The sequence below is a fragment of the Archocentrus centrarchus genome, chromosome 14, assembly GCF_007364275.1.
Source record: "Archocentrus centrarchus isolate MPI-CPG fArcCen1 chromosome 14, fArcCen1, whole genome shotgun sequence".
NCBI lineage: Eukaryota > Metazoa > Chordata > Actinopteri > Cichliformes > Cichlidae > Archocentrus > Archocentrus centrarchus.
This window is the reverse complement of record NC_044359.1, coordinates 35359461-35382454: the sequence shown is the minus strand read 5'-3', so window position 1 is coordinate 35382454 and position 22994 is coordinate 35359461. Positions and strand designations below refer to the sequence as shown.

The following is a 22994-nucleotide window of genomic DNA, read 5'->3' as shown; positions in this document are numbered from 1 at the left end:
GATCGGAGCAGCAATTCTTATTGAAACATTTGAAGCTTTCTGTAGGTAATAGTCTGTCTGAAGAAGTATTTTACCAAAAATAATTGAATGTTTTTACAAAACTCAATTTTTCTGTTTTGGGCAGGGTTGCATTAGTATCAGGGTATCAAATATCACACTCTTACCTTGGTGGGATCAATAAAACATCTGCCATTTTGCTTGATGCCAGCCAGCACCAGTCTTTGACATCTTTTCTGAAATAATCCACAGACCCAATTGTGAATGATAAAATTACATAGTTTCTTCATCCACAGACAAACACACAAACATTAGAAAATAAAATGTGAGGCAATTTTTTTTCTTGGTCTTATGCTATGTTTATGAAAGACCATGTGCAAAACCATCATTACATAGTGCAGTCCAAATGTCAATAATTCATAAGATATTATACAATATAGATCATAATTGCTGCATGTGTGTGTAAAACTTAAATATACTGATATGTCTGACCCCTGGTACAGAGTTAAAGAGGGAGAACAATATACTCTAATTAAATACATTTCAAACCTAAGTAAACTGGGGTGAAGTCACTCAGGTGGTTAAACAAATCCTGGGTGACAAGGTCCCTGGGTGGACGAGATTTGCCCTGAGTTCCTGAAGTCTCTGGATGTTGTAGCCATGTCTTGGTTGACGCACCTCTGCAATGTCACATGGAGATCTGAAGCAGATCTGAGACTTTGGTGGTGGTCCCCATCTTTAAGAAGGGAGGCCAGAGGGTGTGCTCCAACTATCCGGGGATCACACTCCTCAGCCTCCCTGGGAAGGTCTATGCCAAGCTGGTGGAAAGGAGGGTCTGTCTGTTAGTTGAACCTCGGATCCAATGTGACATCCAATGAACAATGTGGTTTTCATCCCGGTTGTGGAACCCTCGACCAGCTCTTTATCCTCTGAAGGATATTCGACTGTTTGAGTTTGACAATCCAGTCTACATGTGTATTGTACACTTGGAGAAAGCATTCGACCGTGTCCCTTGTTTAACCACCTGAGTGACCTCACCCCCAGTGATGGGCGAGTCATACCCCTCATCCCCAGACTCTGCTTCCTCTACAGAAGGCGTGTCAGTGGCATTAAAGAGGTCCTCATAGTATTTCTTCCACTGCCTGACTATAGCCTCAGTTGGATTCAGAAGCACCCCATCCGCGCTACCAGAAGGGAGAATAGCAGATAAACAGAACAGTTACAAGTATCTGGGTACCCCACAGGCCAGTGTCAGCAGTGTATAAAACCTAATTAGAAAGAAAGGAAAAAAAAAATCTTTGGCCCTGCCAGAGTTGTGTTTATAGATTTTGTGCATAGAGAAGTAGATACCTCAACTAATGCTATATACATGGGTTGGACAATGAAACTGAAACACCTGTCATTTTAGTGTGGGAGGTTTCATGGCTAAATTGGACCAGCCTGGTGGCCAATCTTCATTAATTGCACATTGCACAAGTAAGAGCAGAGTGTGAAGGTCCAATTAGCAGGGTAAGAGCACAAAATATTGCAATGCACACAACAATATGGGTGACATACCAGAGTTCAAAAGAGGACAAATTGTTGGTGCACGTCTTGCTGGCGCATCTGTGACCAAGACAGCAAGTCTTTGTGATGTATCAAGAGCCACGGTATCCAGGGTAATGTCAGCATACCACCAAGAAGGACGAACCACATCCAACAGGATTAACTGTGGACGCAAGAGGAAGCTGTCTCAAAGGGATGTTTGGGTGCTAACCCGGATTGTATCCAAAAAACATAAAACCACGGCTGCCCAAATGACGGCAGAATTAAATATGCACCTCAACTCTCCTGTTTCCACCAAAACTGTCCGTTGGGAGCTCCACAGGGTCAATATACACGGCCGGGCTGCTATAGCCAAACCTTTGGTCACTCGTGCCAATGCCAAACGTCGGTTTCAATGGTGCAAGGAGCGCAAATCTTGGGCTGTGGACAATGTGAAACATGTATTGTTCTCTGATGAGTCCACCTTTACTGTTTTCCCCACATCCAAGAGAGTTCCGGTGTGGAGAAGCCCCAAAGAAGCGTAGCACCCAGACTGTTGCATGCCCAGAGTGAAGCATGGGGGTGGATCAGTGATGGTTTGGGCTGCCATATCATGGCATTCCCTTGGCCCAATAATTGTGCTAGATGGGCGCGTCACTGCCAAGGACTACCGAACCATTCTGGCGGACCACGTGCATCCAATGGTTCAAACATTGTATCCTGAAGGCGGTGCCGTGTATCAGGATGACGATGCACCAATACACACAGCAAGATGGTGAAAGACTGGTTTGATGAACATGAAAGTGAAGTTGAACATCTCCCATGGCCTGCACAGTCACCAGATCTAAATATTATTGAGCCACTTTGGGGTGTTTTGGAGGAGCGAGTCAGGAAACGTTTTCCTCCACCAGCATCACGTCGTGACCTGGCCACTATCCTGCAAGAAGAATGGCTTAAAATCCCTCTGACCACTGTGCAGGACTTGTATATGTCATTCCCAAGACGAATTGATGCTGTATTGGCCGCAAAAGGAGGCCCTACACCATACTAATAAATTATTGTGGTCTAAAGTTTCATTTCAGTTTCATTGTCCAACCCCTGTATGTGACCAGTATTGTAAGTTGTAATTTTTTTGTTTTCCTTGATGTTTTTTTTTTTTAACGATCAAATGTAAAATAGATGCCATTTCTCTTGTGTCATTTTCTTCTATGAATGTCAATCCAGCACTTTGCACTAACATGGTTTTAATATTCAAGTGAATAGGAGACAGTTAAATTACAGTGAATAACTTCTGACCCTTGATTTCAGGCTATCCTCAACTCAATCAAGAAGCCTGATCTACACAAAAACACTTTTGCAGACAAATCAAGTGGGCTTGATGAGAGATAAATTCCTGTCTTACTTCAAATTAATCTGATGCTTGTCTAATGAGTAGTGTGGCACAGATACATGATGAAGAAAATCAATCATGTATAACATCAAACCGAGCTAGAGAACTGAGAGATCTGTCAGCTAATTTCATGCTAATTGAGTCCCCGACCCTGGGGTTATTTTTAACCTCATCATGGGTATGACCACATGCAATGGCAGGTGCTTTGCTCATGTGTTATTATTTAGAACGAAACATCAATCATTATTTTTCTTTCTTCCCTCAGTACCTGCCAGGATCACTAACATATCAAAGGACGTCACAGTGAATGAGGGCAGTACCGTCAATCTTATGTGCCTGGCAGTTGGTCGACCTGAGGCCAGCATCATATGGAAGCATCATTCACCGAGGGGTAAGGCATAGGAGGTTTAATTTTATTTTATTGTTTCAACTTAGAACAGACTTTTGTGTGGAAGTCCTGTGTACCCATCCAGAATTTATAGGTTTTTGGTTTATACAAATAGAAGAACAATATTAAGAACAAAAGCAAGTGGATTTTTAACTGGTGCTACTATGAAAACTTGTTTTATTATTTTAAATCGCAAATTTGCTGCTCTATTTTTTCAGCTGTTAGTCCAAAACTAAAACTTTTATATTCAGCTTTAACATTACATTTGTCAAAGCTAATTTAGAACTTTCTTAAATGTGTGAAGCAAAGCATTATGTCAGTGTAAAGGTGACTAACTCGCCACACACTAAGCATGATGTCAAAATTCCCACAAACACCTCCCATCTTTCCTTAAATATATTTTCTTCTTTATGCAGAATAGCCATTTATCTCCAGATGGAAATGAATCTGTGGCTTTTCTCTTAACATACATGAGCCACAGAGGATTTTATATGAATTATGCAGGGATTAATCTGTTGACCAAGGCCCTTTCTTCTTTTCAACTTGGTGGATTTAAGGAGATGAAACTGCACAGCCTGTGGCTTGACAAGAATGAACTCCAATCAAAGTATCACTTGGCTTGGGGCCACAGCTGGTTTGTTGGTTGTGTTGTGTTTTGTTAGCTCTTCACAGCAAGAAGAAGACCCAAGATGCTCTGTGGGCCTGTACGTGTGCGTATGTTTGTGTGTTCTGTGTTCTAATTGTGTTGGCTCTACGCTTCCCACTGAGCATTCAGTCATGTGCTGCTTCTCTGTAGGATCAGATGTTCAGCCTCCAACATAACATGAATGCTTACAGCCCAGCTGTTCTTCTTTGCTTTCCCATTATCTAGAGCCAGCAGAATCTGGTTTGCACGGGCTAGCAGCCCTTCACCACCTCAGTCATCCACAGTGTTTCTGGCTCCCTGCATTTACTGGTTACCTTGGTGTTTACTAATTATCATAAACGAAAACATCTTTGGAGTCATATTGGAACAACTACAATGTGGCTCAACCACATGGTGCCATTTACAGTGACTGCATACGCAATCCAGTTGGAAATTTTGATAAATATAAAATATACTTACATTTCAAACCTTTTTTTCTTTATTTTATCAAGGAAAATAATAATGAAGGAAGTAAAGAAAATATAAAAATTCACTCTTTTGTCATGTGTTTTGAAATTGCCTGGGAGCAGAGGAAGGAAGTCCCTCCTCACAACCAACCATGAGCTTGTGCACAGCCACAAGAGGAGTAGAAAATTGAATTACACTTGAAAAGTAATATACTGGCATCAATAGCCAGTCAACCTGGTATACTGCTTATGTTTGTGTGTGTTTGTGTTCTAGTCAATGGGGAAGTTAATGGATTATCTTACTTGACATTTCTCTGAGTAGCACTAATGAAAAGAAAGACGATGTGGGGAGATGTTTGGGCAGCCAAGAAAATTGTTTCTGGCAGTCAGAATCTTAAATGTTTTTCCTGCAGAGTGGCATTTCCAGACTAGCTCCTCACCGTGCTTTTCATGTTTGTCACTAGCAATAATGGACCAGTCCCTCAGAGGACAGTGTTGGTGTCTGTTTGCTCACTTCATTGCTGAACTGTCTTCTTCAGGAGCTAAACTGCTTTTCTTGAACGTCTCAAATGTGCAACATTGCTGTTTTGCCACCTTATAGATCGTTTTTCATGGTGTAGCTTTTAAAATCTTCACATTCACATGGTGTCAGGAACATAAACAATTGTATTGCTGCATCTAATAATTCAGAAGGTGCTTCACCTACACTTTGCACAAGAAAATAGCACTTGGCAAATCTAGATTAAATAAGAAGACATGCTGCTTAATTTGAGCCTGAATTTTCTTAACAATCAATAAAGAGAATTGCTGTTAGATTCCAAGACCCTTCATAAAAGGGACATGAAACACTATGTATATGCACTAAGCCGGATTTACACCGCAGAGTCTAAACAACAGTTACAGATTTAATACTGTCCATGAGGCTGGATTTAAAAATAAATCCAGCGGTGGTTAGCACTGAGGCCTCACAGCCAGAAGATCTTGGTTTGAATCCACCTTGGCCTGGCCTTTCTGTGTGGAGTGTGCATGAATCTCGCCATGTCTGCATGGGTTTTCTCTCAGTACTTCAGTTTCCTTCCACAGTCCAAAGACATGCAATTAGTGGGGTTAGGTTAATTGGTGATTCTAAATTGCCCATAGGTGTGAATGTGAGTGTGAGTGGTTGTCTGTCTCTCTGTGTTGGCCCTGCAACAGGCTGGCGACCTGTACAGGGTGTACCCTGCATCTCGCCCTATGACAGCTGGCATAGGCTCCAGCTGCCCCCACGACACTGAATTGGATAAGTAGAAGAAAATAGATGGATGGAATTTACAAAAATGTTTTAAGTTACAGTTTTTAAAGCAATTGCAGCATCATTTTGTTAAAATTTTCAATTCAATTCAATTCAATTTTATTTTTATATAGCGCCAAATCACAACAAACAGTCACCTCAAGGCACATACAGAGTAAGATGTCACTAGATTCTTTATTTGGTTGCTGCTAATAGTTTAACATTGTTTTATGTTAGCTACATAACATAACTCAGTGGAAAAGAAGGAATCCAAAACTAAAAAGAGGTATTAGGGGTTACTTTTGTAATGCTCCAAGCTGTAGCAGTGAATTTTATGTTACAAAAACAAGACCGGCTGCTTTAACACTTTGCCTCTAACCCTAAGCAGTAAGTGTTGGTGAGCTGCACTGAAACAGAAGAATCCACCAGTTAGCCGTAATGCTAGAGTTTGTAGAGCACTTTATAAATGAAGAATGTGTGGAGGAGAGAGTGTTTCAGACCAACAAGCATAAGTCAGATGTTGTCCCCTCTGTGTTGGACTTGTCCTCTTATAAGGTTTGTGTGCAGACCGTCCCACATAGGCTGATAGCAAAGAAGTACAACCTCAGTTCCAAAAAGGTGGGATACTGTGTAAAGACTAAATACAACAATAATGTAATAATTTGCAAATTTCATAAAGCTGTTGTAGTAAGTTGCAGCAGAGGGGTGCACATTCTTCTATGACTCTGGAGTGTTAATGTTGTGTGGATCATCAAGTTTCCAAAACAAAACAAAACCAAAGAACAACATCACAAAAAGTCTCTAAACTTTATTTACACAACCTTTAACCAAAGCTCTGATCATACTATAAGCTTAAAGTATTGTTTTGTTTTATTTCAACGTGATTTGATTTTTATTAATGTGGCTACTTTCAGCAATTAGATTTCCTTGGGTCTTGTATATTTCTATATATTATATTATTTATTTGTCAAGTCATTTGTCAAGTTTAAAGCAAGTAGTTTTTCTCCCCACAGAGCTGGCCTTTGTAGTTCTAGTTCTCATTATATATATATATATATATATATATATATATATATATATATATATATATATATATATATATATATATATATATATATATATATATATATATTTTTTTTTTTTACAGTTACAGGTTTTGAGAAATGACAAGTAAATTGTGAGGAAAAAAAGCTTACATGACACCTGAGGACAATTATTTGAAAACCTGGCAGTGCTGAGCACTTTTGACAGAACCACAGCAGCACAGACAGATATTGTCAACTTGTGATTAGTCTCCTGATGAGTGCCATTCACAGTGTTATACAGCAGAAATGAATGACATGCTATTTGCAGTGCTGTCGCCTTACAACATGAACAATTCTCAGACATTGCCTGCTGACAGTGGTGACGCTGTTATCACTGGGAGAAGGAAGAGCATGTGTGCAGGTGTTTCACATAGAAAAAACAAAAAGAGAAAAAATCCTTTAGAAATTTAAACTGCATGACATTTCACGAAGTGCCTCCCACACTGGAAAGAAACCCTTACATGTATTCTGCCTTTTTAGATTGGGAATTGAAGACAAGCATTGTGTGATTGCGAGCGTCAATATTCAGCAAAATCGGAGAAGCAGTGGTTTCTGGTTTGGTTTCAAAGAGCTTCAGTATACTCTCATCAATTCATCAATAAGAGCCTTGAAGCTAGCCAGAACTATTTGATAAGAAAACAGATTTGTCTCTTTGTGTGGTTTACCTTCCAAACAGGTAATTGCAATTAGGGATAAATTAACAATCATAGCCTACATGGCACATAGTGAGTAAACAGCTGTCTTTACTTTAATGTCTCTGTCACCAAAGCATGTAGACAATATGAAGCCCTGTTTAAAAAATGACCAGATAGAACTTTGTACTGTTGGTTAGTGAATTTGATGCATGTTGTGCCCACACTAGTATATTAAGCACTACAGATAGCAAACATCTGGTACAGTAGCTCGCATGTTTTTCTTTTCTTTCTGGGCTTCCTGTGGCTATAACTCAGTCAGTGATTTGGAGGCTGGAAGCAGAGACCCATTTTTCCTAATGCAAGTATTATGAGCAAAGACTATTTGAAGACAACTCTATAATCAGTCTCCAAGTAAGAAGCTGACTGATCATAGTAACAAGCAGTTAGGGAACATAACAGAGCCATATATAGTTTTTGGATCACATGCAAAAAGCACACACCCAGTACAGACAACAGATGAGAGTCTGACATTTTATTCCTTTATGTATTTAATAATAATTAATTAAATTCTTATTTAATGATTGGCTTAATTTGTGACTGTATAAGATAAAGAATAGTCTGACAAAAATCAACAGAAAAGTGGTGGACAAACACACTGCTTTATTCTTGACATACGTGCTTTCGTTGCACTCATGGATACATTGTTCATTTAATAACTTGTCCAGAGCTTACATCTGTCAAGTTAGTAAGCAAACTAATATGGTTCTGCATTAATGGGTTTGTTGAGTTGACCCTGTTCTTATCATGTTCTTCTACAGTTCAGAGAGGTATTGACCAGAAGTGATCTTTCACCTTTTTGGTTCTCAATGAAGACCCAAAGTCATGTGGCTTATGACAAGCACCTTAGCCCTAACTGCTTTAAAATGCCTTTAGAATTGCAATCACATAGGATAGAGCAATAATTCTTTCTGCATATAAATCCAGGGGATTTACACTTACATATCATGCACACAATGTGTCCCAGAGTGCTGTATCCTTCCTCTAACAGGTTTGCAGAAATTGCATAAAAAGAGCTAACAAATCATACTCCATGCTCTTTACCATTTTCATGATTGCATGTACAGCTATAGCATTTCTGTATCTAGCATAATATAGATACAAAAAACAGCTTTCAATTTCTTTGTGGGTTAGTGCACTTTTTAGCTACTTTCCATAGTTACAATGGATTTCTTTCATACATGTTATTATAATTAGGGTTATGAAGATTCTATTGATGTATAGTGAGTTGAAATATTCCACAAGTTTGTACTACAGTATGTATAAATGTTAAGATGTGCTCTACTTGACTTTTTCTATTATAGGTCATAAAGGTCATAAAGTTCAGGCTGACAGCAAAACCAAGCAGTATTCTAACTTCTTGTTTGGCAGATTTGAAAGGCTGTTTTTATCGCTCTATTTTTGGTCTCAATACATAGTTCTTGTTATGGTGATCACTGATGACTGAGTCTCACTCTTGCTGTTCTTACTTGCGCTGCTTCTTGGTCTATGACTGGTGTTGGAGAAGGGCTGGACTCGTATACCCCCCGGCTTGCTGCCTGCATGCCGGAGTTTTCACCGGTGGATGAGAGGGTTGTTTCTTTTTTATGTCCGATACCGATACAAATCCGATCTTTTTTTATTTTTAAAAATTGTTTTTAAATGCCTGGATCAATTTTATGTAAGTCAACAGTCTCTCACACAATAAAATTGAAATCTTTTAGTTGTCCCACATACAAGACTAAGGACCAGGGGGGCAGAGCTTTTCAGACAGTGGCACCAAAGCTCTGGAACTGTTTACCACTCCAGCTCTGTTTTAAGTAGAGAAAGAAATAACAGCTGAAATACTCAGCACAGTGAGCACAACACACAAACACGCAGAGAGCGGTGGAGGCGTGGAAAAACATGTCAGCGATGATTGCTCAGTGTCAAAGGAAAGCCATCGCAGCGACGGAGAACTTTATAGAATCTGAGGAGGGTTTTTTTCTAACTTCTCATCCCCCACTCCATTCCAGTAGGTCTTGGTAATGCAGCTCTAAGCTGGTTTGTTCAACAGCAGACCCACAAGAAGAAGACAATGACCAAAAACTGTAATACAGCGAATGTGGGTCGGATCGGATTGCATTTGTTATTTCTTTCCGATATCTGATCCAGTAATTCAGGCCAGGATCGGACCGATACAGATACTGAATATCGGATCAGCGCATCCCTAGTTGTTTCCCTGCACCTTCAGGCCGGGGAACGGGTCCTGACTGTTGTTTGACAGTTCAGAGTACCCACCCTTTTTGAAGTCACTGGGCGGGGTGCTCGAGGGTGCTCTATCCGGTGACTCCATCTTCTTGCTGGGAGAATTCAATGCTCACATGGGAAATGACATTGAGACCTGGAGGCGCGTGATTGGGAGAAATGGCCTGCCCGATCTGAACTCGAATGGTGTCTTGTTATTGGACTTCTGTGCAAACCACAGTTTGTCCATAACAAACACCATGTTCAAACATAAGGATGTCCGTAAGTACACGTGGCACAGGACACCCTGGGTCGCAGGTTGATGATCGATATTGTAATCGTATCACCAGATCTGCAACTGTATGTTTTGGACACTCAGGTGAAGAGAGGAGCTGAGTTGTCAACTGCAGTGGCTGAAGCAAAAATTCAGGTGTGCGAGGAGTTCAGTGAAGCTGTGGAAAAAGAATTTTGGATGGCATTGAAGCGATTCTGGCACACCATCAGGCGACTCGGGAGAGGAAAGCGGTGCTCCACTCATACGGTCTATAGTGCGGGTGGGGTGCTGCTGACTTCAACTGAGGCTATTGGTGGCAGAGCACCTGGGGTGGACAAGATTCACCCTGTGTTCCTGAAGGCTCTGGATGTTGTAGGACTGTCTTGGTTGAAATGCTTCTGCAACATCGTGTGGAGATCTCAGGCAGTGCCACTGGATTGGCAGACCTGGGTGGTGGTTCCCATCCTTAAGAAGGGAGACCGGAGGGTGTGCTCCAACTTTTGGAGGATCACACTCCTCAGCCTCCTTGGTAAGGTCTATGCCAGGGTGCTGGAAAGAAAGGTCCGCCTGCTAGTCGATCCTCGGATCCTGTAGGAACAATGCGATTTTCATCCTGGTCGTGGAACGCTGGACCAGCTCTTTATCCTCTCAAGGATATTTGAGTGCGTGTGAGTTTGCCCAACCAGTCTACATGTGCTTTGTGGACTTGGAGAAGGCATTCGACTGTGTCTCCTGTGGGAGGTCCCTCGGGAGTATGTGGTGTCTGGCCCGTTGTTGCGGGCCATTCAGTCCTTGTACAACCGTGTGAGAGCTCGGTCTGTATAGCCGGTAATAAATTGGTCTCGTTTTCTGTAGGTGTTGGACTCCGTCAGAGCTGCCCTTTGTCACCGATTCTGTTCATAATTTTTATGGACAGAATTTTCCAGGCATAGCCAGGTGGCGGAAGGCTTCTTCCTTGGTGGCCTCAGGATCTCGCCTCTGTTATTTCATGATTCAATTCAATTCAATTCAATTTTATTTATATAGCGCCAAATCACAACAAACTGTCGCCTCAAGGCACTTTGTATTGTGGGTAAAGACCCTACAATAATACAGAGAAAACCCAACAGTCAAAACGACCCCCTATGAGCAAGCACTTGGTGACAGTGGAAAGGAAAAACTCCCTTTTAACAGGAAGAAACCTCCAGCAGAACCAGGCTCAGGGAGGGGGGGTCATCGGCCGCGACCGGTTGGGCTGAGGGGAGAGAAAGACATGCTGTGGAAGAGAGCCAGAGATTTATATCAATTAATGATTAAATGCAGAGTGGAGTATAAACAAAGTAAATAAGGTGAATGAGAAACAGTGCATTATGTGAACCCCCCAGCAGACTAGGCCTATAGCAGCATAACTAAGGGATGGTTCAGGGTCACCTGATCCAGCCCTAACTATAAGCTTTATCATAAAGGAAAGTTTTAAGCCTAATCTTAAAAATAGAGAGGGTGTCTGTCTCCCGAATCCAAGCTGGAAGCTGGTTCCACAGAACAGGCGCCTGAAAGCTGAAGGCTCTGCCTCCCATTCTACTCTTAAGTATCCTAGGAACCACAAGTAAGCCAGCAGTCTGAGAGCGAAGTGCTCTATTGGGGTGATATGGTACTATGAGGTCTTTGAGATAAGATGGTGCCTGATTATTCAAGACCTTGTATGTGAGGAGAAGAATTTTAAATTCTATTCTAGATTTAACAGGGAGCCAATGAAGAGAAGCCAATATGGGAGAAATCTGCTCTCTCTTTCTAGTCCCTGTCAGTACTCTAGCTGCAGCATTTTGGATCAGCTGAAGGCTTTTCAGGGAGCTTTTAGGACGGCCTGATAATAATGAATTACAATAGTCCACCCTAGAAGAAATAAATGCATGAATGAGCTTTTCAGCATCACTCTGAGAAAGGATGTTTCTGTCTATTATTTATATTATAATATAAATAATAAATAACTTATATTGTAAATAGAATATGAATGATATTATCATATTAGGGCAGCATGGTGGCGTGGTGGTTAGCACTGCTGCCTCACAGCTGGGATAACATCTAGAAGTTCCACCTTGGCCCAGGGTTCTCGCTGTGTGAAGTATGCATGTTCTCCCCGTGTCTGCATGGGTTTCTGGTTTCCTTCCACAGTCCAAAGACATGGAGTTACTGGGGTTAGGTTAATTGGTCACTCTAAACTGCCCATAGGTATGAATGTGAGTGTGAATGGTTGTCTGTCTCTCTGTGTTGGCCCTGTGACAGGCTGGCAACCTGTACAGGTGTACTCTGCCTCTCGGCCTATGTCAGCTGGGTTAGGCTCCAGCCTTTTTTTTCATTGCAGACTTACATGTTTATCTTCTGTGCAGATGCATCCCTTTTTTGGAGGAAAAGAAACCTGTGGAGTAGTGATGGGTTGTCGCGAACAATCCGACTCTAAGAGCCGGCACTCTGAAATGAACGAAGGGAGCCGGCTCATGATTGTGAGTCGTTTTTTTGTTTGTTTCTTTGTTTGTTTTTTGTGGAAGCGGCACATGATTGTTTAAGATGTGTGGCAGCATCTGTGTGTCTACCCTGAGTGACAGGGCGAGGGGGGAGGGCACAGACATACCGCACAATGAGTAAGCACAGATCAAACAGAGGGAGAGGCTCCTGCAAAGACCGGAAGGAGCAAGAGGAAGTTGCACTTGTTGCAAGTTTTTTGTACAAGGGCTTTGAGGGCTCAGACAGAGTAGAAAAGCGCTATATAAGAACTACGGTAGTCCATTTACCATTTACTTTACACAGGGGCTACACACGGGAACAGTGAGGAAAATGAGTGACAGAAAACGTAGAAAGGTTTGGACACATTTTAATGTGGTAGGCAGAGTGTAGACTGAGCAAAGTTCGAATTTCTTATCGAGTAGGCTCCAAAAACAACCTGCACAGGCATATACGAATTGTTCATCCATCAGTTAGAAGAACAAAACAGGGCAGGTCATATCAGGAAGGAGAAACAGGATCAACCCCTCACAGGCCCTTGGTGTGGTGCCAATATTTTGGGGTTTTTTTTTGTAATTTATATTTGGTGCACTCTTTTGTATGTTGAGTATATAAATAAACATTGGATATAATGTATGTTTTTACATTAGTAATTTACCTGTTGAACTTTTATTCTTGTGTCCTGTGTTTAAGATCAGAGCTGGCTTGGTTCTTGATAGAACATGAGCTCAGCAACCATAGACATAGATCGTGTCCAGAGAGCACTCAGCAGCCAGGGGGCTTTCCTTGGCAAACATGACCAAGTTCTTAGCACCTTTCTGAACAACAAGGAATAATCCTGCAGCAGATAACTCAAGTTCTAGGTATGTTAGGTCTTTGTTCATAATCTTAATCAGCTTCAGCTGCTCCATCATCTCCATCTCAGCAGACCGATTATTCTGTTGATTTATTGATTCTAGCCAGGGAGGCTGGTTGAAAGGACAAGGCTCTTCAAGGGGCATTTTTGCATGGATTCACCAATGCTCAGGCTGTTTTTCAAGTTTTGGTAAATGACATACTTTCAGATTTCCTCAACCTCTTCATCTTCGTCTACTTTTTCCAAGACCCTTTCTGATCACCAATACCATGTCCATCAGTTATTGATGATACTGTATTTATCCCACAATGGGGACATTACAGTTAACAGAACACCCATCCAAGAAGACAAACAGAACAAACATGGGGAGATAGGTGAACTGTGGCCGGCAGACCCCGCAAGCCTTTGACGCCTTCAGAGAGGGGTTTTCATGTGCTCCCATCCTCATTCAACCAGATCCCTTCAGGCAATTAATTGTAGAACTCAATACTTCAGATACAGGGGCAGGAGCTTTTCTTTCTCAGCAACATAATGACAAGATGCATACCTATGCTTTTTTCTCTTGCCACCTTTCCCCAGCTAAACAAAGCTATGATGTGGAGGATTTACTACTAGCTTTAAAACTCACCTAGGAGGAGTGGAGGATGTCTGGATGGCAAGGATCAACCATTCATCAACCTGACAATCCATAAAAACCTGGCCTACTGGTCTGTTTTTTTTTGTTTGTTTGTTTTGCTAGATTTAACTTCATCATCACTTATCATCCAGGATCTTGCACCGTGAAGCTGGACCCCCTTTCCCACCAATTCTCTACCTACAATTCACCTTCTGAGTCTATCCTGCCTTCCTCCTATGTCTATCTCTGACCTGTGAGATTGAATTTCTGATGTGAACCACCCAACTGAATGAACCAGAACCTGGAGGCAGACTCCCCACAACAGACGCCTGCAACTCTATGCCCTCTTTAATTACTGGTCCCTCCCCATTTGAGGCTTTTCTTGGGTACTAGCCACCGTTGTTTTCAGCTCAAGAAGGTGAACTCTGTGTGCCATCAGTTCAGCACCATCTTTGATGCTGCTGACACCTCTGCAGAACCACAAGGCTGCACTCTTAATAACCCTAGAATAGAACACCTGGCTGATTGACACTAGTTTCTGGCTCCCAACTATTCACCAGGTCAGAAGGATAGGTTAGGTTGTCTTCCAAAAATATTCCTTTGAGATCTGAATCAAAGAAGTTTTCCTCCCAATTACTTTGGTGTATTTGAAATCAAAGCAGTCAATAATCTTGTGTTCACCTGAAACTACCCAGAAACATGAAGATTCACAACTCTTTCCATGTCTCTCCACTGAAACTAGTTTGTTCTAGTCTTCTGCACCCTCCTTCCAACCCCCCCTCGACCTACCAGGATGATTGATGGGTAACCTGCTCAGATGGTGAAATGCCTTAAGGATGTGAAACAGCAGGCCAGGGTTTTCTTCTGGACTGGGAAGCTTATAGGCCAGGTCTTGGGTCCCATAGTCTGCCTTTTTTGATACCTCCCTCACTCATTGAGTTTGTTGAGATTTTTATACATGACTTCCCAACAAGCTCAGTGGACGATCATGTCCCTCAAACTCTCCTGGATTCACTTGCCTTCCTCTCTTGTTGACCCTACTCTGAAGGAAGCCACCAAACAAATCACAATTTAATCTTTATTGACAGTTTGAAATACATGCAAGTAAGGAAAAACTATTTTGCAGCACTGGGTGCAAAATACTTGACCTGCTGGAAACTGTTAGTGTGGCAGATGTGTTAAATGCTGAATGTATCCTGTAGCGGCGTATTATGTTATATCATAGCCTACCTGCACCTCATCTGGCACACTATTAGTTAGCACTATTAATTAAACAAAGTAGCTTGTACAAAGTGCTAATGCAACATAGCATTCAGTAAATCTACAGTGTGGTGAAAAAGTATTTGCTGACTTGTCTGGCAGGTTTTGCAATCAGAATCATGATCTGAATGCACTGTTGTGCCAAAAATATTTGCTTTTCCAAGACGAGCGCTATAAATTCTCCACTTGCTCCTCTTAGTGTTTTTCTTTCTTTCTTTCTTTATTCATTCATTTCTATTATTATTCACATGACTGCATGTGTAATAGAGCGGTGCCAGAGCTGACAGTCAGAAAAAACAATGAAAAAAAAAAGGGGGGGGGGGGGGGTAGAAAATAAGAAAAAAAAATATATAAGAATAAGAGAACAGAGCCAAGTAGTGCTACTGCTGCACCTGTGTAAAATAAATAATACTAATACAAAGAACACCTCCTGAAAAAGAGAGAAGCCACAGCAATCCCCCCCATGAGCCAGAGGCAGACAGAGAAAGACCCAGGAGACCTGGGACATCTGCAGCCCCACAAGAGTATTGAAGACCTGAGACCACACACCTTGAAGACAACTGCAGGCTCACCCCAGCAGAATGAGGAGGGAGGCCCCAGACTGAGCCCTTATGGCCAAAGGGCAAGAGTGCCAGAGACAGCAGGCAGCCTACCCCTCCAGAGACTGGACATTCCAGCATGATCCAAAAACAGAGCCCAAGGGCCCCAGGCACCTGAGAACCACCCAACACCCAACAGAGTCCCCCACCAAAGAGGCCTGAGCCACCGCAGACTACTGTACAAACCCCAAGGGATCAAGTTAACAACCATGCTAAAACATCCAGCCACATGCCCCAGAACCAACAAGTACCCACATCCCAGAGAAGGCAGCAATGACCAGCAGGGGGTGGTAGGGAGGGGCAACCCCCACCCTCCATGGCCATGTCCCACAGTGACCAAGGTTCAGCAAGTCCATACCCAGGTCCAACCAAACACATGTGCACCCACCCACACAGACATTTAATTCAATTCAGTTGTATTTATATAGCGCCAAATCACAACAAACAGTCACCTCAAGGCACTTTATATTGTAAGATAAAGAACCTTCCCTACTGACACACAAACACATATAAAGGCTACTCACTCACATATTAACCCCCACCTCCACCCTAAATGCAGGCATACAGATGCCCTCCCAGAGCCAGCGGCCACACCGGGATGCAGCCAGCCCAGCCTCCGAGCCACCAGCTGACCCTCACCCTGGGCAGGGTGCAGGAAATAGGGGTGTGGGAAGATCCTGCTGGAAGTGATATGTTGGGTGCATGTGTTGGTATATGTAAGTGTATGAGGTGAAAAGGCTGTGTATAGAATAGAATAGAATAGAATGCCTTTATTGTCATTATACAGGATGTACAATGAGATTGGAGGGCCACTCCTGTTCAGTGCCATGCAGTAGAAAGTCAAAAGTTCTAAAATATACAATATAAATTTGAACTTCTAAAAATATACAGAAAATAAAACAACGTTTAAATATACATACAGAGAATAAGAGAATGTATAAAAATATATAAATTGTAAAAAATAAAATAAGTCTATACATATAATAATGAAGATGGTGAGTATTGCACTTGGTGAATGAATATTGGCTATTACACAATATAGGAGTGACAGATATTGTTCAGTATGAATAATATAATATGGCCCCCCAGAGATGTGGGTATTGCACAGTTACAGTGGGTGAGTGTGTGAGTTCAGGGTGGTGATTGCTCTGGTGAAGAAACTGTTCTTGAGTCTGTTTGTTCTGGCTTTGATGCACCTGTAGCTCCTGCCAGAGGGCAGCAGGTCAAACAGGTCAAAGGCAGGGTGTGAGCTGTCCTTGATGATGTTTGTGGCTCTGCTGATGCAGCGGGAGGTGTAGATGTCCATCAGGGAGGGGAGAGGGCAGCCAACGATTCTGAAGCCTCCCCCTGTCTGCCTTAATGAGGCTTCCGTACCATACTGTGATACAGTACATCAGTATCCTCTCAATGGATGAGTGGTAGAAGGTCAGCAGCAGGTTTGAGTCCAAGTTGTTCTTCCTGAGGACCCTCAGGAAGTGAAGTCGCTGCTGAGCCTTCTTGATAACAGCTGTGATGTTATCTGACCGAGAGAGATCAGCAGAGATGAGGACACCAAGAAACCTGAAGGTATAGACCCTCTCCACATGCTCGCCGTTGATGTACAGTAGAGGGGGCTGGGTCAGTCCTGTGTTTCCTGAAGTCGATAATTTTTTCTTTGGTTTTCATGGTGTTCAGTGCAGGTTGTTCTCAGAACATCAGGCTGTCATTCCAGACCTCCTCTCTGTAGGCTGCCTCATCTCCCTTTGAGATGAGTCAGACCACTGTGGTGTCGTCAGCAAATATGACAATGATATTGTTATTGTGGGCTGGACTGCAGTCATTTTTCATGTTAACAATTCATCTGATCAAATGATCGCTAGTGCTAATGGCATTTTCAGCAAGGCGATCACCTGCTAGCTAGAACACTGGGTCACACGACAAATTTTAACAAAACCATTTGGGTGGGGTGGCTGTAGCCCAGCAGGTAGAGCAAGTCATGTACTAATCAGAAGGTTGGTGGTTCATGCCAAAGCACCCTTGGGCAACATACTGAACCCCAAATTGCTCTCTATGTGTTCATTGGAGTCTGAATGTGTGTGAATGTTAGACAGAAAGTGATTGAGACATGTTGTACAAGGCACTTTGAGCGCTCAAGTAGAGTAGAAAAACAATTGCTGAAGGATATAGTACATCAAGCTGAGGACCTGTGTGAAAAAAGACAAGAAAAAGAAGCATCAGATGTGAATGTTATGATTTTGTAGTTTGGCAAATTGAACTTAGCCATGACAGCCAGGTTGCCAACGCTATGCTTCCTGGCAGATGAATACACAAACCTTTAGCAGCGTCATGCTTACAGTACAGCTTTGGTTGGTTCTCAGCTTGACTTTGTGTTTACATGTAGTAGTCCATGTTTTCAGTTCATGTCTGAATGAATATCTTATCAATTGACTTTTCCAGATCCTCACTGGCTGAAACAGTAGCTTTAAAACATGAATACATGAAATGAAAGCTGTGAAAGCCACAGAGAAAAATATTTTCTAACTCAGCTAACTAACACACTACTGAGCTATCAACCTTATATGTTTTATATAAAACTGAATATATTAGCTTCAGGAAAGAAACTACTACCAAAAGCCAAAAATCAGTGTGGAGTGCCTTGCAGTTGATGATGCGTTCACATATCACTGTGCTTTTTGAAGTCTGTCTGTAAGATGGATAAAATACAGTGACTACAAACTTTAAACTGAACTGACATTAAAATGATGGGATTCAGCAGTAGATCCAATGGTTTCCATCTTTTTTTTTTTTTTTTTTTTTTTTTTTAGGAATGTTACAGTTCTGTACTCCCATTTTGTCAAAAATGTTAGGCTCATATACATTAAAGAAAAGATAATATAGAATTCAGATGTAAAGAACATCTCTGTAAAAGTATGAATTTATGAAGCCAAATGCATTGGTTTACTAAAGAAAAATGGCACAAAAACTACTGTAAAACTATTGCTCCTCTTACTTCTCACACATAAAATTGGGTCAGACTAATTGGTGTCTGAGTACCACCCAGTAAAGAATTAATTTGCACACAGACACTTTGTACTTCTCACAACAGAGCTATATCAGTCTTGTAATGATTAAAAAATGTCCCTGCCTCATTCATATTTACAACTTTTTTAAAATTTAAAGTGACTACTGCACACACACACACACACACACACACACACACACATCACTAAATGGAAATACCAAAATTTGAATGAAACAATCTCTAGCTACCGCTATACCTGCCATTTATAACATGGTGCACTAAATTTGTTGTCGCATTTGATTTACTAAAGATTAAATATATGAATCAGTATGTTATATTAAAATCTGAAATGACAATTGTCCAGTATTATCATGTTGTCAAATGTGTACTTTAAGGATATAGGTTGTGTGTTTTGAGTTATATTTTGTGCATATGAATGTAACATATGGATGGTGAATTCCTGGAGTAGGGGGGTTACAACAGAACAGACTCGCTTTCCATCCACATGACTATATGTATACAACTCATAATGTGGTTTAATGAGATCATCTGCATTTGTGAGGAAAATTCTTACTCTTATTGTGGATCATAATTCTACTCTGCAAAGCTTGGGCAGCCCAGTTTTAGAACTTATAGCAGCCAGTAAAGAGATTATATTTAGAGGCAATGTTCTCATTTTGGTGTGGGTAAGAATATCAGCTATATTTTTATCCCTTATAGTCTGATAAACAGTTAGGATAGCCATGAACAACATTTCTGAAGTCAATTCAGTTCAAACTGAGATATGGATATTTATTTATTTATTTATTTTTTGCCATGACAGACAAATCGTTTGACCTTGTAAAGGTTTTCAAAAGATAGAAGGGCAGTATGGTGGTGTTCTAAAAGTGTGCCTCTATTGTAAATCCCTCTGGCACCACTTGTTTGCTTCTTGTGACAATGAAGCAAGAAGTCATCGAAATAGTAAGCAATCTTTACAAGTAGAATGTGGAGTGTGTGCTTGTGTGCGTGTGTGCGTGCGTGCGTGTGTGGCATAAAAGTCAATTTAGTCTTTTGGCCTTCGCTCTCCTTTGTCATTACAATTATGTGTGCCATCCATTCTGTTATATCTGAGCAAGATACATGTACACACTTAAAAAAGTGAAAAATATATTTGTGGAAAAAACTGTTTAAACTATTGTTTTAAATAATTCAGTCATAATCATTATTGATGAGATTTTTGGGTTTTTCATATATATTTTTTTCTTTATTTGAGCGCATGCTGCAATATACTTTTTTAAATTCAGAAGTTGAGGAGGAATTATGGATTTTTTGAAGTTCACAGCAAAAAGACAAAACATAAAGAAAAGCTGAGTTAAAAAAAACCCCACACTGCCTGTAAAATCCAAAGATTGGAGCAGGAGGAGAAGTAAGAGAGGAAATAGCAGATAGACTATTGGATGAGAGTACTGAAGTGGATTCAGGAGACAGACACCCTCTCTATTTTTAAGATCAGGTGTAAAACTTTTCTTTATAATCAAGCTTATAGTTAGGGCTGGATCAGATGACCCTGAACCCTCCCTTAGTTATGCTGCAATAGGTCGAGGCTGCTGGGGGGGTTCCAATGATGCACAGAGTGTTTTTTTCATTCACCTCTTTTTACTCTGTTTATACCCCAGTCTGTATTTAATCATTAGTTATTATTAATATCTGGCTCTCTTCCACAGTGTGTCTTTTGTCCTGTCTCTCTCTCCCCTCCCAGCAGATGACCCCTCCCTCCCTGAGCCTGGTTCTGCTGGAGGTTTCTTCCTGTTTAAAGGGAGTTTTTTCCTTCCCACTGTCACCAAGTGCTGCTCATAGGGGGTCGTTTTGACTGTTAGATTTTCTCTGTATTATTGTAGGGTCTTTACCTTACAATATAAAGAACCTTGAGGCAACTGTTTGTTGTGATTTGGCACCATATAAAAAAAATTGAATTGAATTGAAATATTGAATGTGGTGAATATGATATGCTAGGAAAACAGAAGTGACAAAGTTAATACTGTAGTGAGAATAGCCCACATCACCAAAATAAATGGAGACAGAACCTGAGAGAACAGGTCTTCCTATTTGAACTTAAGTAACAACTTCATTTGCCATAACAAGCAATAACTGTCCTAATGTATCATACAAGTACTAATCATACTTTATGATTGCACTGTCTAAACAAAATGTAAATGAAGAGGAAATTTTGCCTTTATTAGTTAAATATACTAAAGCTATTTCAACTAATTCTGAAGGTAGCGGAGGACTCATTCTGCATAGAATGGCTGAGGTATTCCTTACTATGTAACTAACAGAGTGCTCTGATAGTATTTACAGTGCTAAATGAATGGAAATTGCATTGGATATATTTGCAAGAAATTTTGTCACTGTGGTAATAGTAATTCTGTTCCTAGTAACAAAGTAGTCTAAGTGACACTAACAATAGATTCGATGACTATATGTATGTGAATGAAGTTGCCTTTAGCAATAAAGCAGAATATATATGCTCGAGCAAATATGAGAGTGAATGCAAGGCATGTCCCCATCTGGGTTTGATAAACAGGAGCTGGCCAGCTGACAAAGTTCCAGTAATAAACAGCAGCAAATGAGAGGCAAAGTACATGAGCATGCAGTATTGTTGTTAGTGGTATTCAAGAGCAAGGAGGAGCATCTAATTAGACCTCTATGACATTTACAGGTCTTACAATTCCATGCAGCTCAGCAGATAATAAGCTATGTAGCTTGCAAACTGACATTTAATGGATCTAATGAAGGCTGTTGTTCAAGAAACCTTTTTAAAGAAAAATTTGTGCATTGGTGTTCAAACAATGGGAGTTGTGCATATTCATACTGTAAAACCACTGACTAAGGTTTTTATTCAAACTTAGATAAATACATTTTCAGTGAAATTAATAAATATGGTTATGAGGTCAATAATGAGAAAAAGACATGTCACAGGTAAAGTTAAACTTGGTATTTGTGTTACTGGTATCATATCGCATTAAATCAGCTGAAATATTTCTCTGCAACTTTTCTGCCCGTGATGCTGGAATTTTGGTTTTATTGCTGCATGTCAATGATTTAGGTTTATATCTCTATGATAGTACTATTTAACAATGATAATTGATGAATCAAACAGCACTACTGTATATGTTCTTGCAGAACCCACTGGTGGACCATAACATCACACTGGCTCAGTGGGAGTGCCTATGCTACCAATATTATATTTGATAGCCTATATTGAAAAATAATATCATTGTCTATAGGACAGATGCTGAAATGGTATCAGATCAAATTACAGTAAAAGTAGGGGGCATAAACATAAACATTTACCTCACATTCTTGGCCAATTTAGAATCAGTATAAAATGCCCACCATGCAAGGGTAGGTTTAATAACTGCAAAAAATTACCTTCTATCTCATTTTCCTAAAATCAACCATACATGCATTAGACTCAACCATGTGACACAGATGAGGCTGTATTAAAGCTTTAATGAACATTTGGTGTTATATAAGTAAAATAGAATTGAATTGTTTCGGATCCAGAAAATCTGCCCCAGAAATCCTCATAAATCTTTGAACAGTAATTTTTGGAAACAATTTCCTTAAAATGGACTTCTTGTGTTCTTCTTGCTGAGAGGTCAGAGTACTAACAACTGCACCAATTCAAGTCAGTTAAGTTTCATTTATATAGCACCAATTCACAAAAGTCGCTTCAAGGTGCTTAATATTATAAGGTAAAACCCCTACAATAATACAGAGAAAACCCCAACAATCATTCTTTAGCATTCAAAAGAAGATCACATGACCCTCTATGAGGAACCACTTGGTGACAGTGAGAATGAAAAACTCCCTTTTAACAGGAAGAAACCTCCAGTAGAACCGGGCTCAGGGAGGGTCAGCCATCCACAGGATGAGGGGAAAGAGAAAAGCACCACTGTGCCACACTACTACTACCAGCTATGTGTTCTGCTGGTCAGAAAAGAGATTAAAAACCCAGCCATTATGGTGACTCTCATGCAATTCCATTCAGACATTCTGACATCAATTCTTTAGAGAATTCCTTTGACAGAGAGCTATAATATGCACACACAAGAGAAATGCCTAATGTATAACACATCCGATGACCACTTCAAATCTCAAGACAAAGTTTGTGTCCAGAGGAGACTTTTTTCTACCTTTATGTGTGTTTTTATCCCTCAGCACCAATCATTAAATGTTTAAACACACTGAGAAATACAATACAGTTTGCGATCCATTTTAA

General features: G+C 40.8%; 1 protein-coding gene across 2 annotated transcripts in view; it reads left to right on the top strand.

The window, feature by feature from the left end:
- The window catches only part of opcml (opioid binding protein/cell adhesion molecule-like), a 512217-nt gene that overhangs the window by 416283 nt on the left and 72940 nt on the right, over positions 1-22994 (top strand). For both annotated transcript variants that reach the window (XM_030745967.1, XM_030745966.1), the window contains one exon: positions 3177-3302. In XM_030745967.1, the coding sequence (XP_030601827.1) occupies positions 3177-3302 (126 nt within the window). The remainder of the gene's footprint in view (positions 1-3176; positions 3303-22994) is intronic.